At 62.4% G+C, this 13,931-nt stretch overlaps 1 protein-coding gene across 1 annotated transcript in view; it reads right to left on the bottom strand.

Moving 5' to 3' along the window:
- MUC2 (mucin 2, oligomeric mucus/gel-forming) overlaps positions 1–10,281 on the bottom strand; it is a 44,170-nt gene extending 33,889 nt beyond the window's left edge. The window contains exons 1-2 of the mRNA XM_039840379.1: positions 9,837–10,281; positions 3,724–3,933 (exon numbers count right to left, since the gene is read on the bottom strand). Of these exons, the coding sequence (XP_039696313.1) occupies positions 3,724–3,933; positions 9,837–10,281 (655 nt within the window). The remainder of the gene's footprint in view (positions 1–3,723; positions 3,934–9,836) is intronic.
- Between the last annotated feature and the right edge of the window lie 3,650 nt (positions 10,282–13,931).

The raw sequence follows: 13,931 nt of genomic DNA, 5'->3' as shown, positions 1-13,931 counted from the left end.
GCCGCCCCAATTACCACGTTCCAACACACACCCAGGGCCCTCGGGCCCTCCCAGCCACACGCAGGCCCAGAGCCAGCAGGAAATCAGCCGGAAGCAGGTCCCGTGGGCTTCCCACGGCCCCCACCCCACTCTCCAGCAGAGCAGAGTCTCGAATGAGGTGCTTCCCGGAGGACCCCTGTTGTGTTTGCTCCTCTCCCCCTCCCACCTGGGGCAGGGAGGGCGTGGGCTCCTATGGGGGTGCCGCCACAGATGGGGGGCTCCTGCAGCTCGGTCAGGGCCCCTTGCCAACCCACCCTCTACCCTTCTGCTTCCCAGGCAGAGCCGGTCTCTGCAGTCACATGTGACCGGGACTCGGGAGCCCAGCCAGGGGACACTTCAGGGAATCACGTCCTCCAGGGCACGGGGAACCTGGCCAGGGTGACCATCCCTGAGGGAGATGAGGCCAGGTCCCAGACACGCCCACGGCAGGTGTCTGCACCGCCGCCTGTGGGGAGGCAGCCTCCACCCCCACACAGACCCCACCCTCTGCCTCCCGCCCCAGGAAGTGACTGAGGTAAAGGGTCCCTTGGGCCGCAACTCCCTCTCTGAAAGGGTCCTGCCCCAAAGACCAGCGGTGGCCTCGGGTGAGTGAGTATCAGACCCTCTGAGCCGAGCTGAGCCCAGACACGCTGGGAGTGCTTCGAGGGTCGTGGTGTGGCGTGCGAACTTGTCCCAGCCCTAAACCTCGGTTTCCCCCTGCGAGGCCGGCCAGCCCTTGGCCCAGGCAGACGCAGGCAGCACCTGCCACGCAGCTGTGGGTAAACTGAGGCCAGGGGCCCTCAGCTCCCGCGCTGTCTTCCTCCTGAAATAGACCCAATCCTGCCTGTGGCTTCGCCGGGCAGCGGGAGTGAACAGCACACTCGGACCTGGGGGGGCCGCAGTGCAGGGCGAGTGCGCAGGGGTCCCTCTCAGCATTACTGCGTCTCTGGATGGGGCCGGCCTGCGGATGGGGGTGTGGACACAGCTCCCCTGACCAGGCTCCCCTCAGGGGCAGTGACCCGGCCTGCCACTTCCGGGGGGGCCTGTGACAAAGCCCCTCGTCCTGTCCCGTTGTGAGCAGAAGCCGTCCTCCAGGCAGGGACCCCAGGCCTGGGTATGTGGGGACACGGAGCATGCGGCCCGAGCCAGGACGGGCAGGGATTAGAAACCGGAGCCAGTGGGGCTGGCGGGCCATTATGCCACTTCCCTGTGGGGCACCGAACCCTGGAAATCCAAGCACAGGGCCAGTGATTTTCCATACCAGGCTCCCCCTGCCCTGGTGGGGACCGCGGACGCCCGGCCGGGCACAGCACACGTGCACGGCCCCTGCTACCCTGAGCCCCGAGGTGCGGCTAGGCAGGTGGGGGTCTCTGCTGGGGCCTGGGAAGGTCGGCCGCATGAGCCCTCTGAGGCCCAGGGTGACCCTAGCACCCTCCTGGCTGGTCGCAGGTCTCAGGTGGGGCTCCAGGCATGGTGACGTCAGGCCACAGGCACAGAGTGCGCGTGGTGGGGGACGGTGGTGGGGGACGGAGCTTGTGGAAGGCAGGGGTGAGGGCTCCGCCTGGCCCGGTGACCGGAGTGCACCCCGCCACCCCGGCAAGGAGTCTAGGCCCCATTGAGGGGTTCGGCTCCACCATGCGACCCCTGGGCAGTCTTCGCCCACCGAATGCGGTCATGGGGCTCTGTGACATTGTGACAAACAGGACAGAAGGGAACTGGGAAGTGTCCGGACAGGGCATCGAATGCACTTAGACACGGACACCTACCACTGATGACACGCGAACAGAGGAGGCTGTGAGCTTGCAAAGGACTCCCCCACCCCGGCATGCAGCCCCCAGCCCTGCTCGCCTTGTCCCGCCCACGACACAGACCTGAGTGCAGGGAGACGGCTGAGGAGCCTCCCAGTGGGGCCTCTCTCCAGACCAGGATGGGACCCCCGAGGGCCACGGCCGGGCTGAGGGGCAGCAAGACCCCCATGGGCAGCGGCCAGCCCGGCCCTGCCCCCGCCAGGCCCCACACCCAGCGGTGTTTACCCTGACAAGACACACTCCCGAGGACCACAGCGGTTTACGGTCCTGCACAGGGAGAGGCCACACAGACGTCACGAAACGCAGCCTGAGATGACTCTCCGCAAACCCTGACTCATCAGGAAGTGAGGGGCTGTGGGGGAGAGCCCGGGAGGGAGGCGGGGAGGGAGGGGCCTACACCCGACAGAGAACCCCGAAGACGGCAGGTGAGTCCCCGGGCCCTGTTCTGAGCCACCTCGAGTGAACTTCGTGAGCCAGGCAGGCCAGGCCATGGCACCCAGGTTTTGGTCCAACACCCGACTAGACGTTGCCGTGCAGGTGTTTTCCCTGTGAGCAGACGACCGCCTGACGTGGTGGGCCTCGCCTGATCAGATGAAGGCCTGGAGCTTGAGGACAGAGGAGGAGGGACCTCTACGTCTGACGGTGTGCCCGCCGTGGCACTGAAGCAGGGACGCGTCTGCAGCCTCGGGCCCCTCGGATTTCAGACGCGCAGCCCCCACAGCCACGTGAGCCACTCCGGATGGGTCTGTCCCTCTCCGGGCCTGGACCCAAGTCCACTTCCACAGCCCTGGCCTGGTCTCGGTGGGCAGACGGAGGCTGCGTCCATAGAAACCGGGGTTCCCAGCCCCTCTGGACACCCAAGGGAGACCCAGCCCCAACCAGCCATGGGGACAGGGTCTTAGGACTCAGGCCCGGCAAACGAAACACCAGCCACGCCCACCTTGTGTTCACACCCTCCCCAAGACACCACATGTGGCAAGCGCGTCCCCCTCCTGCACCTTCGAAGGTTTGGAAAGACCGGGGGGTTGCAGGCCTGGGCCACCCATCACCTCCCCTGGCTTGCAAGGGTTCATGGCAGGACGCTGACCCCGCAGCCCCACGTGTGAGGCGGGGCGGGCAGCCGCTCGGCTGTGTGTTCCCAGTGGGAGTGGGGAGGGCTGAGGCAGCAGGCCGAGCGTGTTGACCCGGGCTCTGCTGGGCAGGCGGGCACTGGGCCAGCCTCTCGCCGTGCTTCAGACAGCGCCTTCGGGCAGTCACCCACCTCGAGACTGGCCCAGGTCCCGTCCTCACCCCCACCATGGTCTGCACCACCCTGGCCGCACTGGGTGACCCCAGCTGGCTGTGGGCCAGCTTCGCAGTGGATGTGCCAGAAAGCTTGCTTCTGGGTGGGTGCACAGATGGACGGATGGGCACGTGGATGGGTGGACAGGATGGATGGATGGAATTGGGGAATTGGAGCGGGCAGGTGGGTGGAGTTCGATCTTTGTGTGCAAGATTCTATGGTTTTGATATATAATGCTGCCAGTCACGTGCCACCATTACAAGCGATCACCATTCAACTACCCTAAAAGTACCCCCCATTCGAGTCCCCCCCAAAAGCCTCGGAACTGCCGATCTCTTACCATCATTGTAGTCTGGACGTAAATACACTTTAATGATGAATTTTAAATCTCTCATCGCTAAAATCTAAAGTATCACGATGAGAAACCACGGCTCTGATTTCTCGTCGCAAGAAGAAAACCACTTTGGATTTACTAGTCGGGAAAGTGCAGGACGAAGTGTTGTCTAAAGCTCCAGTTCTAAATATTTTTAAACAGCTTTCCCGAGGTGTCGTGGATACACGATGCACCACACCTGCATCAGAGTCGATTTGCTCCGTTTCGACATAAAGGCGCACCTGACACCATCGCCGCCATCGGACGCCGCGTGTCCGCGGCTTCCTCTCGCCCTCCATCCCTACTCGAGAAGTCGCTGTCCGCAGAGGGCCGGCAGCCCCGGGCTCTCCGCACGCCTCCCTGCCCGGCATCCCTCACGAGCACCGTCGCCTTGAGATCGCCCGGCACCGCCGTGCGGACCGGCCCCTTCGCCTCCGCTGCGGAGCGGCTCCCTGCGTGGGGAAGGAGGCGGCGTGCCCGTTCGTCCCCGAGCTCTGTGGTGGGCTCCGGGCTGTCCCCAGCGTGAGGCCGTCGCAGGCGAAGCCGGTTCGACCTCCCCGTCCACCAACGGTGCCGAGCGTCTCTGCGTGTACTTCTCTGCCGCCCGTGTGTCCTCTTCGGGAACATGTCCCCTGCTATCTGTTGGGTTACGTGCGTGTTAGTTTTTTTTTCTTCATTGAGCCCAAAGGGTTATTACATGTTCCAGCGACCGGCCCGTTATCAGACGTGTTCCCCGCGAATATTCTCGGTGGCTTGTCCTTTCGTTCTCTTAACGGTGTCTTTTCGAAGACCTGAACTTTCTCATTGTGATGAAGATCAATTAATCGGTTTACTCTTCGACGCGTTGTGTCATAGGTTTTAAGATCGGGGTAAAACAACTTTTTCTCCTACGTTTTCCTCTAGAAAGTTTACAGCAGTAGGTGTCACGTGATCCATTTCGAGTTCGTTCTTGCATGTGGTACGAGGCGTGGCTCGAAGCCCAGCTCACGACACTCGGGCAGCCAGCGTCCCAACACCTGCCGCCGCCGAGGCCATCCTCGCTGCACTGGCTTTGCCCCTTTGTAAAAAAGAAAAATGGTCCCTTACGCATCCGTGCGTTTGTTTCCGGACCCTGTTCCGTCCGTCGGTCCACCTGTCTGCATGCCCACGGCGCCCACTCTGATGACCGTGCTTTATAATGATCCCGGCCCAGCCGACGTGCGCCCCGCCCCTGCTCCCTGCCAGGGCTGCCTTCCCATCCTCTGTCCTCTGCATCTCTATCTGACTCTCAGAATCAATCTGTCCATGTCGACGAAGCGCCCGCCACGGTGCGTCTGAGCCTGCGCCGGCCGCAGGTCCATTTGGGAAGCTCCGATTCCTGGCGAGCTCGAGTCTCCCGGCCCACGAGCAAGGCTTCCGCCTCCGCTCAGCTGGGTCCCCGATTCCTCTCAGCGATGTCCGTGGGGCTCAGCGCACCGTCTTTCACAGCTTCTGTCCGATTTTCCTCTAAGTATTGCGTGATTCTAACGCTGCCGTAGATGGCCTCATGTCTTATTTGAATTTCTGATCGTCGCCAGTGTATAAAAGCACACCCGGCTTTGTGTATCGACCTACGACCTCGACGAACTCACCCATCGATGCAGTAGCTTTTCTGTAGACTCCAGACTTTCTTACAGAAACAGGCACATCGTCTGCGCATAGAGACGGCTTTTTTCTTCCTTCCAGTCCAGGCGTTTTATTTGTCTGTCTTCCCGACTGCACTGGCCGCGGCCTCCGGGCCGTGCTCGCTCGCTGGAAAGGGCGAGAACTTCCTGGTCTCGCTCCCCCGGGGAGACGTACCCGCCTTTCCTGTGGCACCCGGCGTGGGCTTCTCATTAACGCCCTTCCTCCTTTCTCCGCCTGCGCCCCCTCCCCTCGTCAGCTTGCTGAGCATTTTCGTCAGCAATGGGGCTGAGTTTCGTTCACCTTCTTTCCGCATCTGTGCAGACGGTCACGTGATTTTCTTTGCTCAGTCGTGACTCTCATAAGGGGCTGGATTCTGTTCGCTAAAACTTTGTGTGGCGTCTCTGCGGCGTCCATGTGCATGAGGGACGTTGGTCCGTGGTTTTCCTTCCTTGTGGAGTCGTCGTGTGGTTTTGGCATCAGGTGAAACTGGCCCCGGAGAAACGGTTGACAAATATTCCTTCCTTTTCGATTTTTCTGGGAGAGTCTGTGCAGAGCTGTCATTTGTGCTTTTCCTACACGTCCGACAGGATCCAGCAGTGAAGCTGGGCCTGGAGTTGGCTCTGTGGGAAGGTTTTCGCCCCCTCAATTTCTTGAATATTCAAGTTTTTTCTTCTTCTCAAGTAAGCTTGAGTAAATGACGTTTCTTGGTGAGTTTGTTCGTTGCCCGCAAGCTGCCAAACGCATTGGCAGAAAGTCGTCGATAATATTCCCCGTTACCCCTTTAACGTCTCGACCCTGGCGAGTCGCTTCTCGCATCTTAGCACCGGCGATCGGCGGCCGCGCTCCTCCCCGGCGGTCTGGCTGGAATACGGCCCCGCTACTCGTCTTTGCAAAGCCGCAGCTTTCGGTTGGCGATTTCCCTCTGGCGGTTCACGCTGCCTTCTCCGTCGTCCCACCAGCGATGCCCCTTCCTCCGCTCACTTCGGACGTGGCCATCCCTTCTCTTCCTTTTCTGATTTCTCGGGCGGAAGCCGAGGTCCCTGGTGTGAGACCGTCCTGCTGCTGCTCTGCGGCAGGGCGTTTCCCCCAAACACGACTTCGTGGCACCCCGCACGCCGTGAACCCCTCCTCCCCGAGGTCCTGGCTCCGGGGGCCCCGACGACACGCTCACCCCCTCGCCCCTGCTGTCCAGTCTCTTTCCAGCCTGGGGACCCTGGGCTGGCCTCGGAAGTCCGCCCCATGTCGGCTACCGCCCGGTCAGAGAAACGAGACCACAGGGGGCGTTTCGGGCGGACGGCGGGAGAGCAGGGCCACCCAGGCGCCTGGCGCAGCACCGGCGGGACCCGCTCCCAGGCGACGGGCGCGTGGGGCTGCTGGCCTGGGCCGGGGGCACTCAGAGGGCTTGGGGTGCCCGAAGGAGCCGAGGCTGGAGGAGGGGCCCCCTCCGTGACTGCAGGGCCCCTATTATCTATAGATAGATAATAGGTGATAATGGATGATAGGCAGATGATAGATGATAGATGATAGACAGATGATCGATTGATTGATAGATGATAGACAGATGACAGATAGATGGATGATAGATAATAGATGATAGATAAAAGATGATAGATAGATAGATAGATAGATAGATAGATAGACAGACAGATAGATAGATGATAGATGATAGACAGACGGCCAGGTGATAGACAGACGGATAGCAGACGTACGCGCCCGCACGTGCACACGCTTCTCCTAGCGCCGACGGGCCCACAGACACCGCACCCGGGAGTGGCGAGCACCTGCCCAAATCTTGGCTGCTAAACCGCTCTCTCCAACAGAAGGAGCCAGGGCCCCTGGAGAGGTAGCTTCTTCTGGGCACGGACATCATGAGATGAACCCGGAGCGTTCTGTGGAGCCAGGGAGGGCTCAGGAAAGGACGAGCTGTGTGAACGGGCGCGGGAAGCGACATGACATCGCCCCCGATGGCCAGAGCTGGAGAGATTTGGGTGACACTTCAGCCAGGCCTCCGGGAGCTGCTCCCACTGATTGTCACCCTGCCTCTGCCCCATGGTGCCTTGCGGCCAGCCTGCGGCGTGTGGGGCGGGGCGGTCACGATGGCAGCCCGGGTCCCTTGGCCGCCTGCTGGGCAGCCCCACAGGGCCCAGGAGCAGGGCCGTGCTCTGCAGAAGGCCTGTCACTTCCCTCCCAGTACCCAGGGCCCGGGCTGGGACCCTCCCACAGAGCCCGGGAGAACGTCTCGTGTGCCACAGACACTTCCGCCAGGTTGGAGGAACCTCAACCGCGCCAGGCGTCTCAAAGGGAGATGGCCCAGCATGGGGACTGCTGTGTTGGAAGGTGGCGAGTGACCATACAGTGACTGCCTGGCTGGCTGCTCCCCTGGGCCTGGAGGAGGGACGTTTACCATGGCACTCAGACTCAGGGAGGACCCCAGAGTGGCCGCAGCACGGAGGGGCAGGAGGCGCCTCTGCACCCCGCCCAGTGCCACCCAGCACCCCGGAAAGCAGCAGAGGGGCCCACGAGCAGAACACAGAGGGGTGGGCTCAGGCAGAGGCAGGAAGGTGGGGGTCCACGCGCGGCTCAGGCTGGGGACAGGCAGGGTCCTAGCACAGGTCTGTCCAGCCTCCCGAGGGTGCTGAAGCAGGCAGAGACCCAGCAGGGAGGCAGGGCGCCCTGTCTTCACCCGAAACACCCCTAAGGACACCCCTAGTGCAGCCACGGAAATGTGCTCGCTCCCCAAACCCAAGGGGCACAGGCCGATGGGGACGGAGACGGCTTCTGGTCCGGTTTCTGCTGGAGGCCAAGAGGGGCCGTGGCTGGAGGCTGTTGCCTGCTCTCCCTAAGGCACTAGCCACCTCGGCCACACGCGGGTCCCTCTGATTGCCACCGTGTCACCGTCACCTGCCTCAGGGGCCCTCACACAAAGCGAGTGGGGACAGGAAGAGGACTCTACCCTTCATGGTCTCTCGAGGTGGCACCAACCTCTGCGGTCACCGCGGCAGGCAGCACGGCTTCCGACTGACCGGGACCGGAAAGGCAGTTCGCGCCCCCGGCTCATCCCTTCACAGGTCAGAAAGCCGAGGTGAGGATTGTCACCCTCTTTGTCTATTTGTTCCCATTTGGCCCTAAAGACACGTCCTCCTGGAGGCCGCAACGGGACCCCGCTGGGGAAAAGGCTGTTTGTGATGTGATTAGGAGAAGGATCTCGAGGTGCGCATCCAGGGGGGCCCTAAACCCAATGACTGTCCTTACGAGCCAGACAGTCACAGGCAGAGAGAGATGCAGGGAGCAGCCGCCAACCCAGGAGTGAGCACCCGGCCCCCAGAAGCCGGAGGGGCAGGAAGGACCCTCCCCGGGGGCCTGCAGGAAGGACCCGTCCTGCCCACGCCTTGATCTCACACTTCCGGCCTCCAGGACTGGGAGACGAAGCTCCCAAGTGTGTGGCCTCTGTCACGAGCCACCACCGGGAGGCAGGAATGTCTCTGGGGAGGTGCAGGGTCATCTCTGGGCAGGGGACAGGGCGGAGGGATGGCAGGCAGGAGGGGGCTGTCTGCCCATTCGAAAACGAATGAAACACTTAAAAATGTTAAGTGACGTTTAAATAGAATCTTTGATAACATGAGAAGCTTATGGGGTGAAAATAAAGAAAAAAATCAGAAACGTGAAACAGCGTAAGAAGAAAATAGTCCAGTGTTTGTTTATCTGAACAGAGTGTGAAGGAAGAAACCAGCACGGGAACGCGGGGCGAACTCACCACCTCCCTGAAAACGTGACGCCCGCCCCGCGGGCATGACACCCGCCCCAGCCGACTCCCGTGGGGCCTGCGCTCGAGGCCAGGGTGAGGCACGAGGAGACGGGGGGCCGAGGCACTGCTCCCCGAGCATCGCGTGGTTCCCCCACTTCCACAGACAGAAGTCGGTGCACGGGGACCGGGCGGGCGGCGGGTGAGACAGGAGGGGGTGGGCGTCGGTCCAGACCCCCGGGGCCCTGCCGTGGATGGCGGGAGGGAGGGTCCTCGGGGTGGGGACGCTGGTTGGCAGGAACACGGCCCAAGAGCGGCCATACCCAGCAGGGTCCAAGTGCCGGATCTGGCTCGGGGTCTCGGGTTTGGGGCATTGGGACGAGTGTGTCACCTCAGACCTGCCCACCGTCCGGAAGGGCCCAGAAGGTGCAGCAGGACTGAGAAGGACAATCGTGTGAAGGAAGCTCGCCACGGCCAGGTGGCGGTGGGCGAGGTGGACTGCGGAGCCCGTGGCGCTGGCTGGTGGACTGAGGCGCCCCCAGAAGCAAGGGGGGAGGGACTTGTTCGTGACCTGTCTCAGCAGAGAAGCCCCCGGCCAGGTGAGTCGAGGCACAACCCGCATCAGAGAATCTGCCACGGCGCCTCTGCTGCTGTCCGCCTGCAGCCAGGTCACAGGCCCGGGCCGCCCAGAGGAGGGGAGGCTGGGGGCCCCGCAGACCCCAGCCCACAACGGGAACCAGTGTTGTCTTTCTCCCCGCCTGGCCCCCCCAGGCCCCGTCACGAACCACCATCCAGCGCTGCTCAGAAGAGAAAGCGCCGGTGGCATCTCCGCCTCCGGCAGGACCGCCTAGCGCCTCCTGGTTGGCGTCCCTCCAAATTCCTGCAGTGAATCAGCGGCTCCCTGTCACCGGGCGGCAGGGCCGGCGAGGACACCGTTCACAAAGTAAAGATGGAAAGGCCGTGCCCCACTCCAGGCCCAGCCCACGGCCATAAACTGCTTCCCGCACCTCCACTCCACCCCAGGACAATTAAACGGCACAATAAACTTGAACACCATAAAGACGGCAAGTGGCCGGCCCGGACCCACATCTGCTGTCCGGCCTGCTGGGTTGGGGTCTGGGACCATCAGATTCTGGCGGGACGGCGAGACCTGGGCCCACGTCCCAGCGAGGCCTCCATACTGGAGCCAGGAGAGCTCCAGGTGCCCTTCTAGGGACAAGGGACACACCAATCTTGGCAGGTCCCCAGGGGCAGGTGGCTCGGCCCCTTTAGCCTCTGACCAGACAGAAGCCAGGCACAAGGGCTCCGCCTGGAAGATGAGGCAGCGAGTGAGGGACACGGGCCTGGGGGTCCTGACGGGGCAGCGGACGGCCCGGTCTGAACAGACGCCGTGGGTTCCTGGCGCCTGGGCCATGGCCCTAGGCTCTCCGAGACCGACCTCAGCCAGAGGGCCAGGGCCTCACCCCCCAGACTGGCCGTTTCCAAGAACAGGTTCGGGGAGGATGTGGGGGGACCGGAAGCCTGTGTGCTGCTGCCGGGACACAGCCGCTGTGGGGGATGGCAGGGTGGTTCCTCCAAAAATTTAAAATAACCTTATCACGTGACCCAGCAACCCCACTTCTGGGCACAGACCCAGAAGAAATGGAAGCAGCATCGCGAAGAGATATTTGTACCCCACATTCAGAGTAGATAAAAGGTGGAAGGGTCGAACCCAGGTGTCCACCGATGGATGATAGACACACCACACATGGTCCGCCACACCGTGGGGTGTCGTCCGGCCTTAAAAAGCGGGGACGTTCTGACACTCGCTTTAACATGGATGCACCTTGGGGACACTGCTGAGCGAAATGAGCCAGACACACAAGGACAAACCCTGTGTGGTCCCACTCACAGGAGGTCCCCAGAGGAGTCGCACATTCAGACAGGAAGTAGGTCAGGTGCGGGGCTGGGGGAGGGAGAGGCGGAGCGAGTGTTTATTGGGGACAGAGCGTCAGTTTGCCAAGATGAGGAAGTGCCGGAGTTGGTGACAGCGGCACGACCATGTCAATGTGCCTAATGCTGCTTAAAAATGGTTAAGATGGCAAATTTTGTTCTGTGTACTTTACCACAAAAAAATAATTTTTAAAAAAGAGAAAAAAATTATTTTAAGTAGTAAATAAGGGCAGGTCAGGGCAGCCAGCTTGTGACCCCTGGGGGAGGCCCAACTTGGGGCAGCTCCGTGGGGTGGGGCCCTGGGCAGGTCAGCACCGCTGCTCCCGGTGACCTCGCCACTCCCCATGGCAGGGTCCCTTAGGAAGTGCTCGGGAGGGAAGGGCACCCCCAGGGGACAGGAAGATTCAGCCTCCCCTCTACCTGGTGACCGGTCGCCTCCCCTGATTTGGGACCCTCACACTTAAAACACATCGAGGGCCCACAAGCTTTGACGTACGTGGCAACACCTGTAAATTTGCCATGCGAGGCATCAAAACTGAGAAAGTTTCAAAATGTGTGTTGTTTTCATTAAAAAATAATAAACACACTACGTGCCACAGAAATGACACTTTTACAAAAAAATAACTGTTTTCCAAAACAAACTCGCAGAGCGCGTTGCTCCTGTTGGAGACGCAGCCAGGGGCTGGGGCTCGGGCGGTGAGTCCGGGTGGCGTGTCCGGGAGGCGTGTCCGGGAGGCGTGTCCCAGTGGTGCCCTGGATGGACCAGTAGCCCTGGGAACAGTGGGAAACTGGTGGAGGCCCCAGGAGTCAGTGAGCGCAGTGCCGTGGTCAGCGCTGGGCCAGCTTCCGCCTCAGCCACCACTCCGGGCCACCTCCTGGGGTGACGTCAGCTCCTCACCTGCAGGCAGGGACGAGGGGGCGGAGCGGGGGCGCGTTGGTTCATCTGGACGCCCCCTGGCGCTGGCGCTTTTTTCCCTGGGAGCATGTGGCAGGCGAGAGGGGACAGCACTAGGGACCCACCTTGCTGAGCAGCCGATGGCCTCACCCCCTGGGCCTCTGCCCCGCTGTGCACCTGAGCCCAATGGAGGAGGACATCACTTCTCAGTCTCGTCATGAAATAGTTTAGAACTCACAGCACCCCAAAAGTGTCCCGGGGACCGCAGTGAACTTGTGGACCATGCCAGGATGTGGCTGAGACAATTTGTCACTCACGAATGTTATAGAGTGGCCAGGTGAATATGGGTGCCTGGGGCGGGATTTGGCCCAGGCCAGCAAGAGCTGGGGGAAGCACTGCGACCCCTCACACACATACACTAAAATAGATGAAAGGGATCACTTCTGTCTCAAATGACCATCACATCCCTCGGGCCAAGACGAGGCCGGGCCATGGGACGGGTGAGCTCCCGGGCCCCAGGCCCAGCTTGGGGCTCCCTGACTGACAGCTGAGTGTGTGCCCTGGCCTGTCCGGGACTCAGTTTCCCCACCCGCTCAGGCGGCCTCTCCAGGCCTGTGCCCCCTGGCAGGTGGGGTGGGCCGTGCCTGCATCCGCCGCCTAGGGCTTGGGCAGGCGATGCCACCGGCTCCTTCAACGAACAAACAAAATCTCACTTCCAGGAAAGGCCGACAGCTGGGGGCCAGGCTGGGGGAAAGTCCACGGGGAGGGCCCGCTGTCCAGCCGCGTCCCCGGCCCCGCCCTGGTTTATGGCCAGGTCCTGTTGCTGGCACAGGTCCAGCACCGCCGCCCTTGCTCCTCCGGCATCTTCCGGGCCAGCCAGCGCTACGGGAGCCCAGGCAGCTCGGGGCGGGAGACAGGCGGGAGGTGTCTGTCTGCGAGTCACCTCCCAGGGACACAGGGACCGGCCAGCCACCAGCGTCACAGGGAGCAGGGGGGTGGAGGGCCCAGTCGCTCTGCAGCACAGCGCCCCCAGAGTCCAGGCTGTGTAGCCTCCCAGAGACCCACCCACTTCCCCGAGCTGGGGCTGGGGGAGAGGTGGATGGGCAAGGTCAATCAGGGGTGTGAACAGTTTAGCCTGGGGAAGTTCTTGGGGGAGGCAGGGGTTAGGACTTAAGTTTGGGGCTGGAAGCTGGAGTCTGAGCCAATGGGGAGACTTGAGGTGCAGGCCCAGGAGCAGGGTAGGCAGGCAGGGGTGCGGAGGGAGGGTTAGGGTCGGGAGTCCCAGGCACTTGCGAGCACCATGTCAGCCACCAAACGGGACAGGACACGCTACCCTGGGCCCTAGGAGGCAGCTCGAAGCAGGGCTTCCGCCGACCAGCTGGGAGGGTACTCCTTGTCCGTGCTATGTCCCCATGCAGGGGACAAACCCAGTAGACCACTCTCTTCAGTCAGGGCCCAGGGGACCAGCTGCCCTCAGGCTCAGAGCCAGTGGGTGGGGGCCAGCAGGCGTCTCCTCCACAGCCCAGAGAGTCCTTGGCGCCCAGGAGCCCCTCCCAGGCTGCCCCCTGCTGGACCCCAGGTCTCCAGCCACGAGCCGGTCCAACAGGCCCAGCTGTGAGCTGGGGTTGGGGGTCAGAGGTGACGTATGGACATTCACTTGCCACCTGCCCCCCAGCCCTGAAGTAGCTCAACCAGGTGCCCTGGGGGCAGGCACCAAACAGCTGGGGTACCTAGAGGGGGGACGGGCAGAGTGCAGCCCAGTGGGGGGCCTGGTGGTCGGCCAGAGGAGCTCACTGGCCCCTTGGAGCGGCCCGCTGCGTGCCCCGGCCTCACACTCAGCAGGCTCCACACACAGCTGGCGTGCCACTGGTCCGTGGGGGTCACCATGTCCTGCCCCCACCTGCCCTGGGTGGAGGCCCAGGAAGGGGCGCCTGGGAGGCGGGTGCATGGCCGGCTAGGGGTGTGGGGGCCTCAGGCCAGGCACCACCCCTCAGCTGCCCCCAACAGCAGCACCAACTAAGACTAACTAGGCCGGAGGGGCCCGCACAGGCCGGGCACTCAGAGGGTGTCACTTCATGTCACCCCCTTCCCTCATGTGTCCTGTCCCCACCTGCAGTCAGCTAGACTGGCCAGACCCGGAGTCTCCAGCCTGGCCTTGGCTGGAGAGGCCTTGTTGGGAGACCCTGGGGGTGGGGGGCGAGGCCGGCCAAGCTCCCACCCACCTTGTCGGGCTGCGG

This window comes from Pteropus medius, unplaced genomic scaffold (genome assembly GCF_902729225.1).
Source record: "Pteropus medius unplaced genomic scaffold, Ma_sr-lr_union100, whole genome shotgun sequence".
Lineage (NCBI taxonomy): Eukaryota > Metazoa > Chordata > Mammalia > Chiroptera > Pteropodidae > Pteropus > Pteropus medius.
This window is presented reverse-complemented; position numbering and strand designations above follow the sequence as displayed.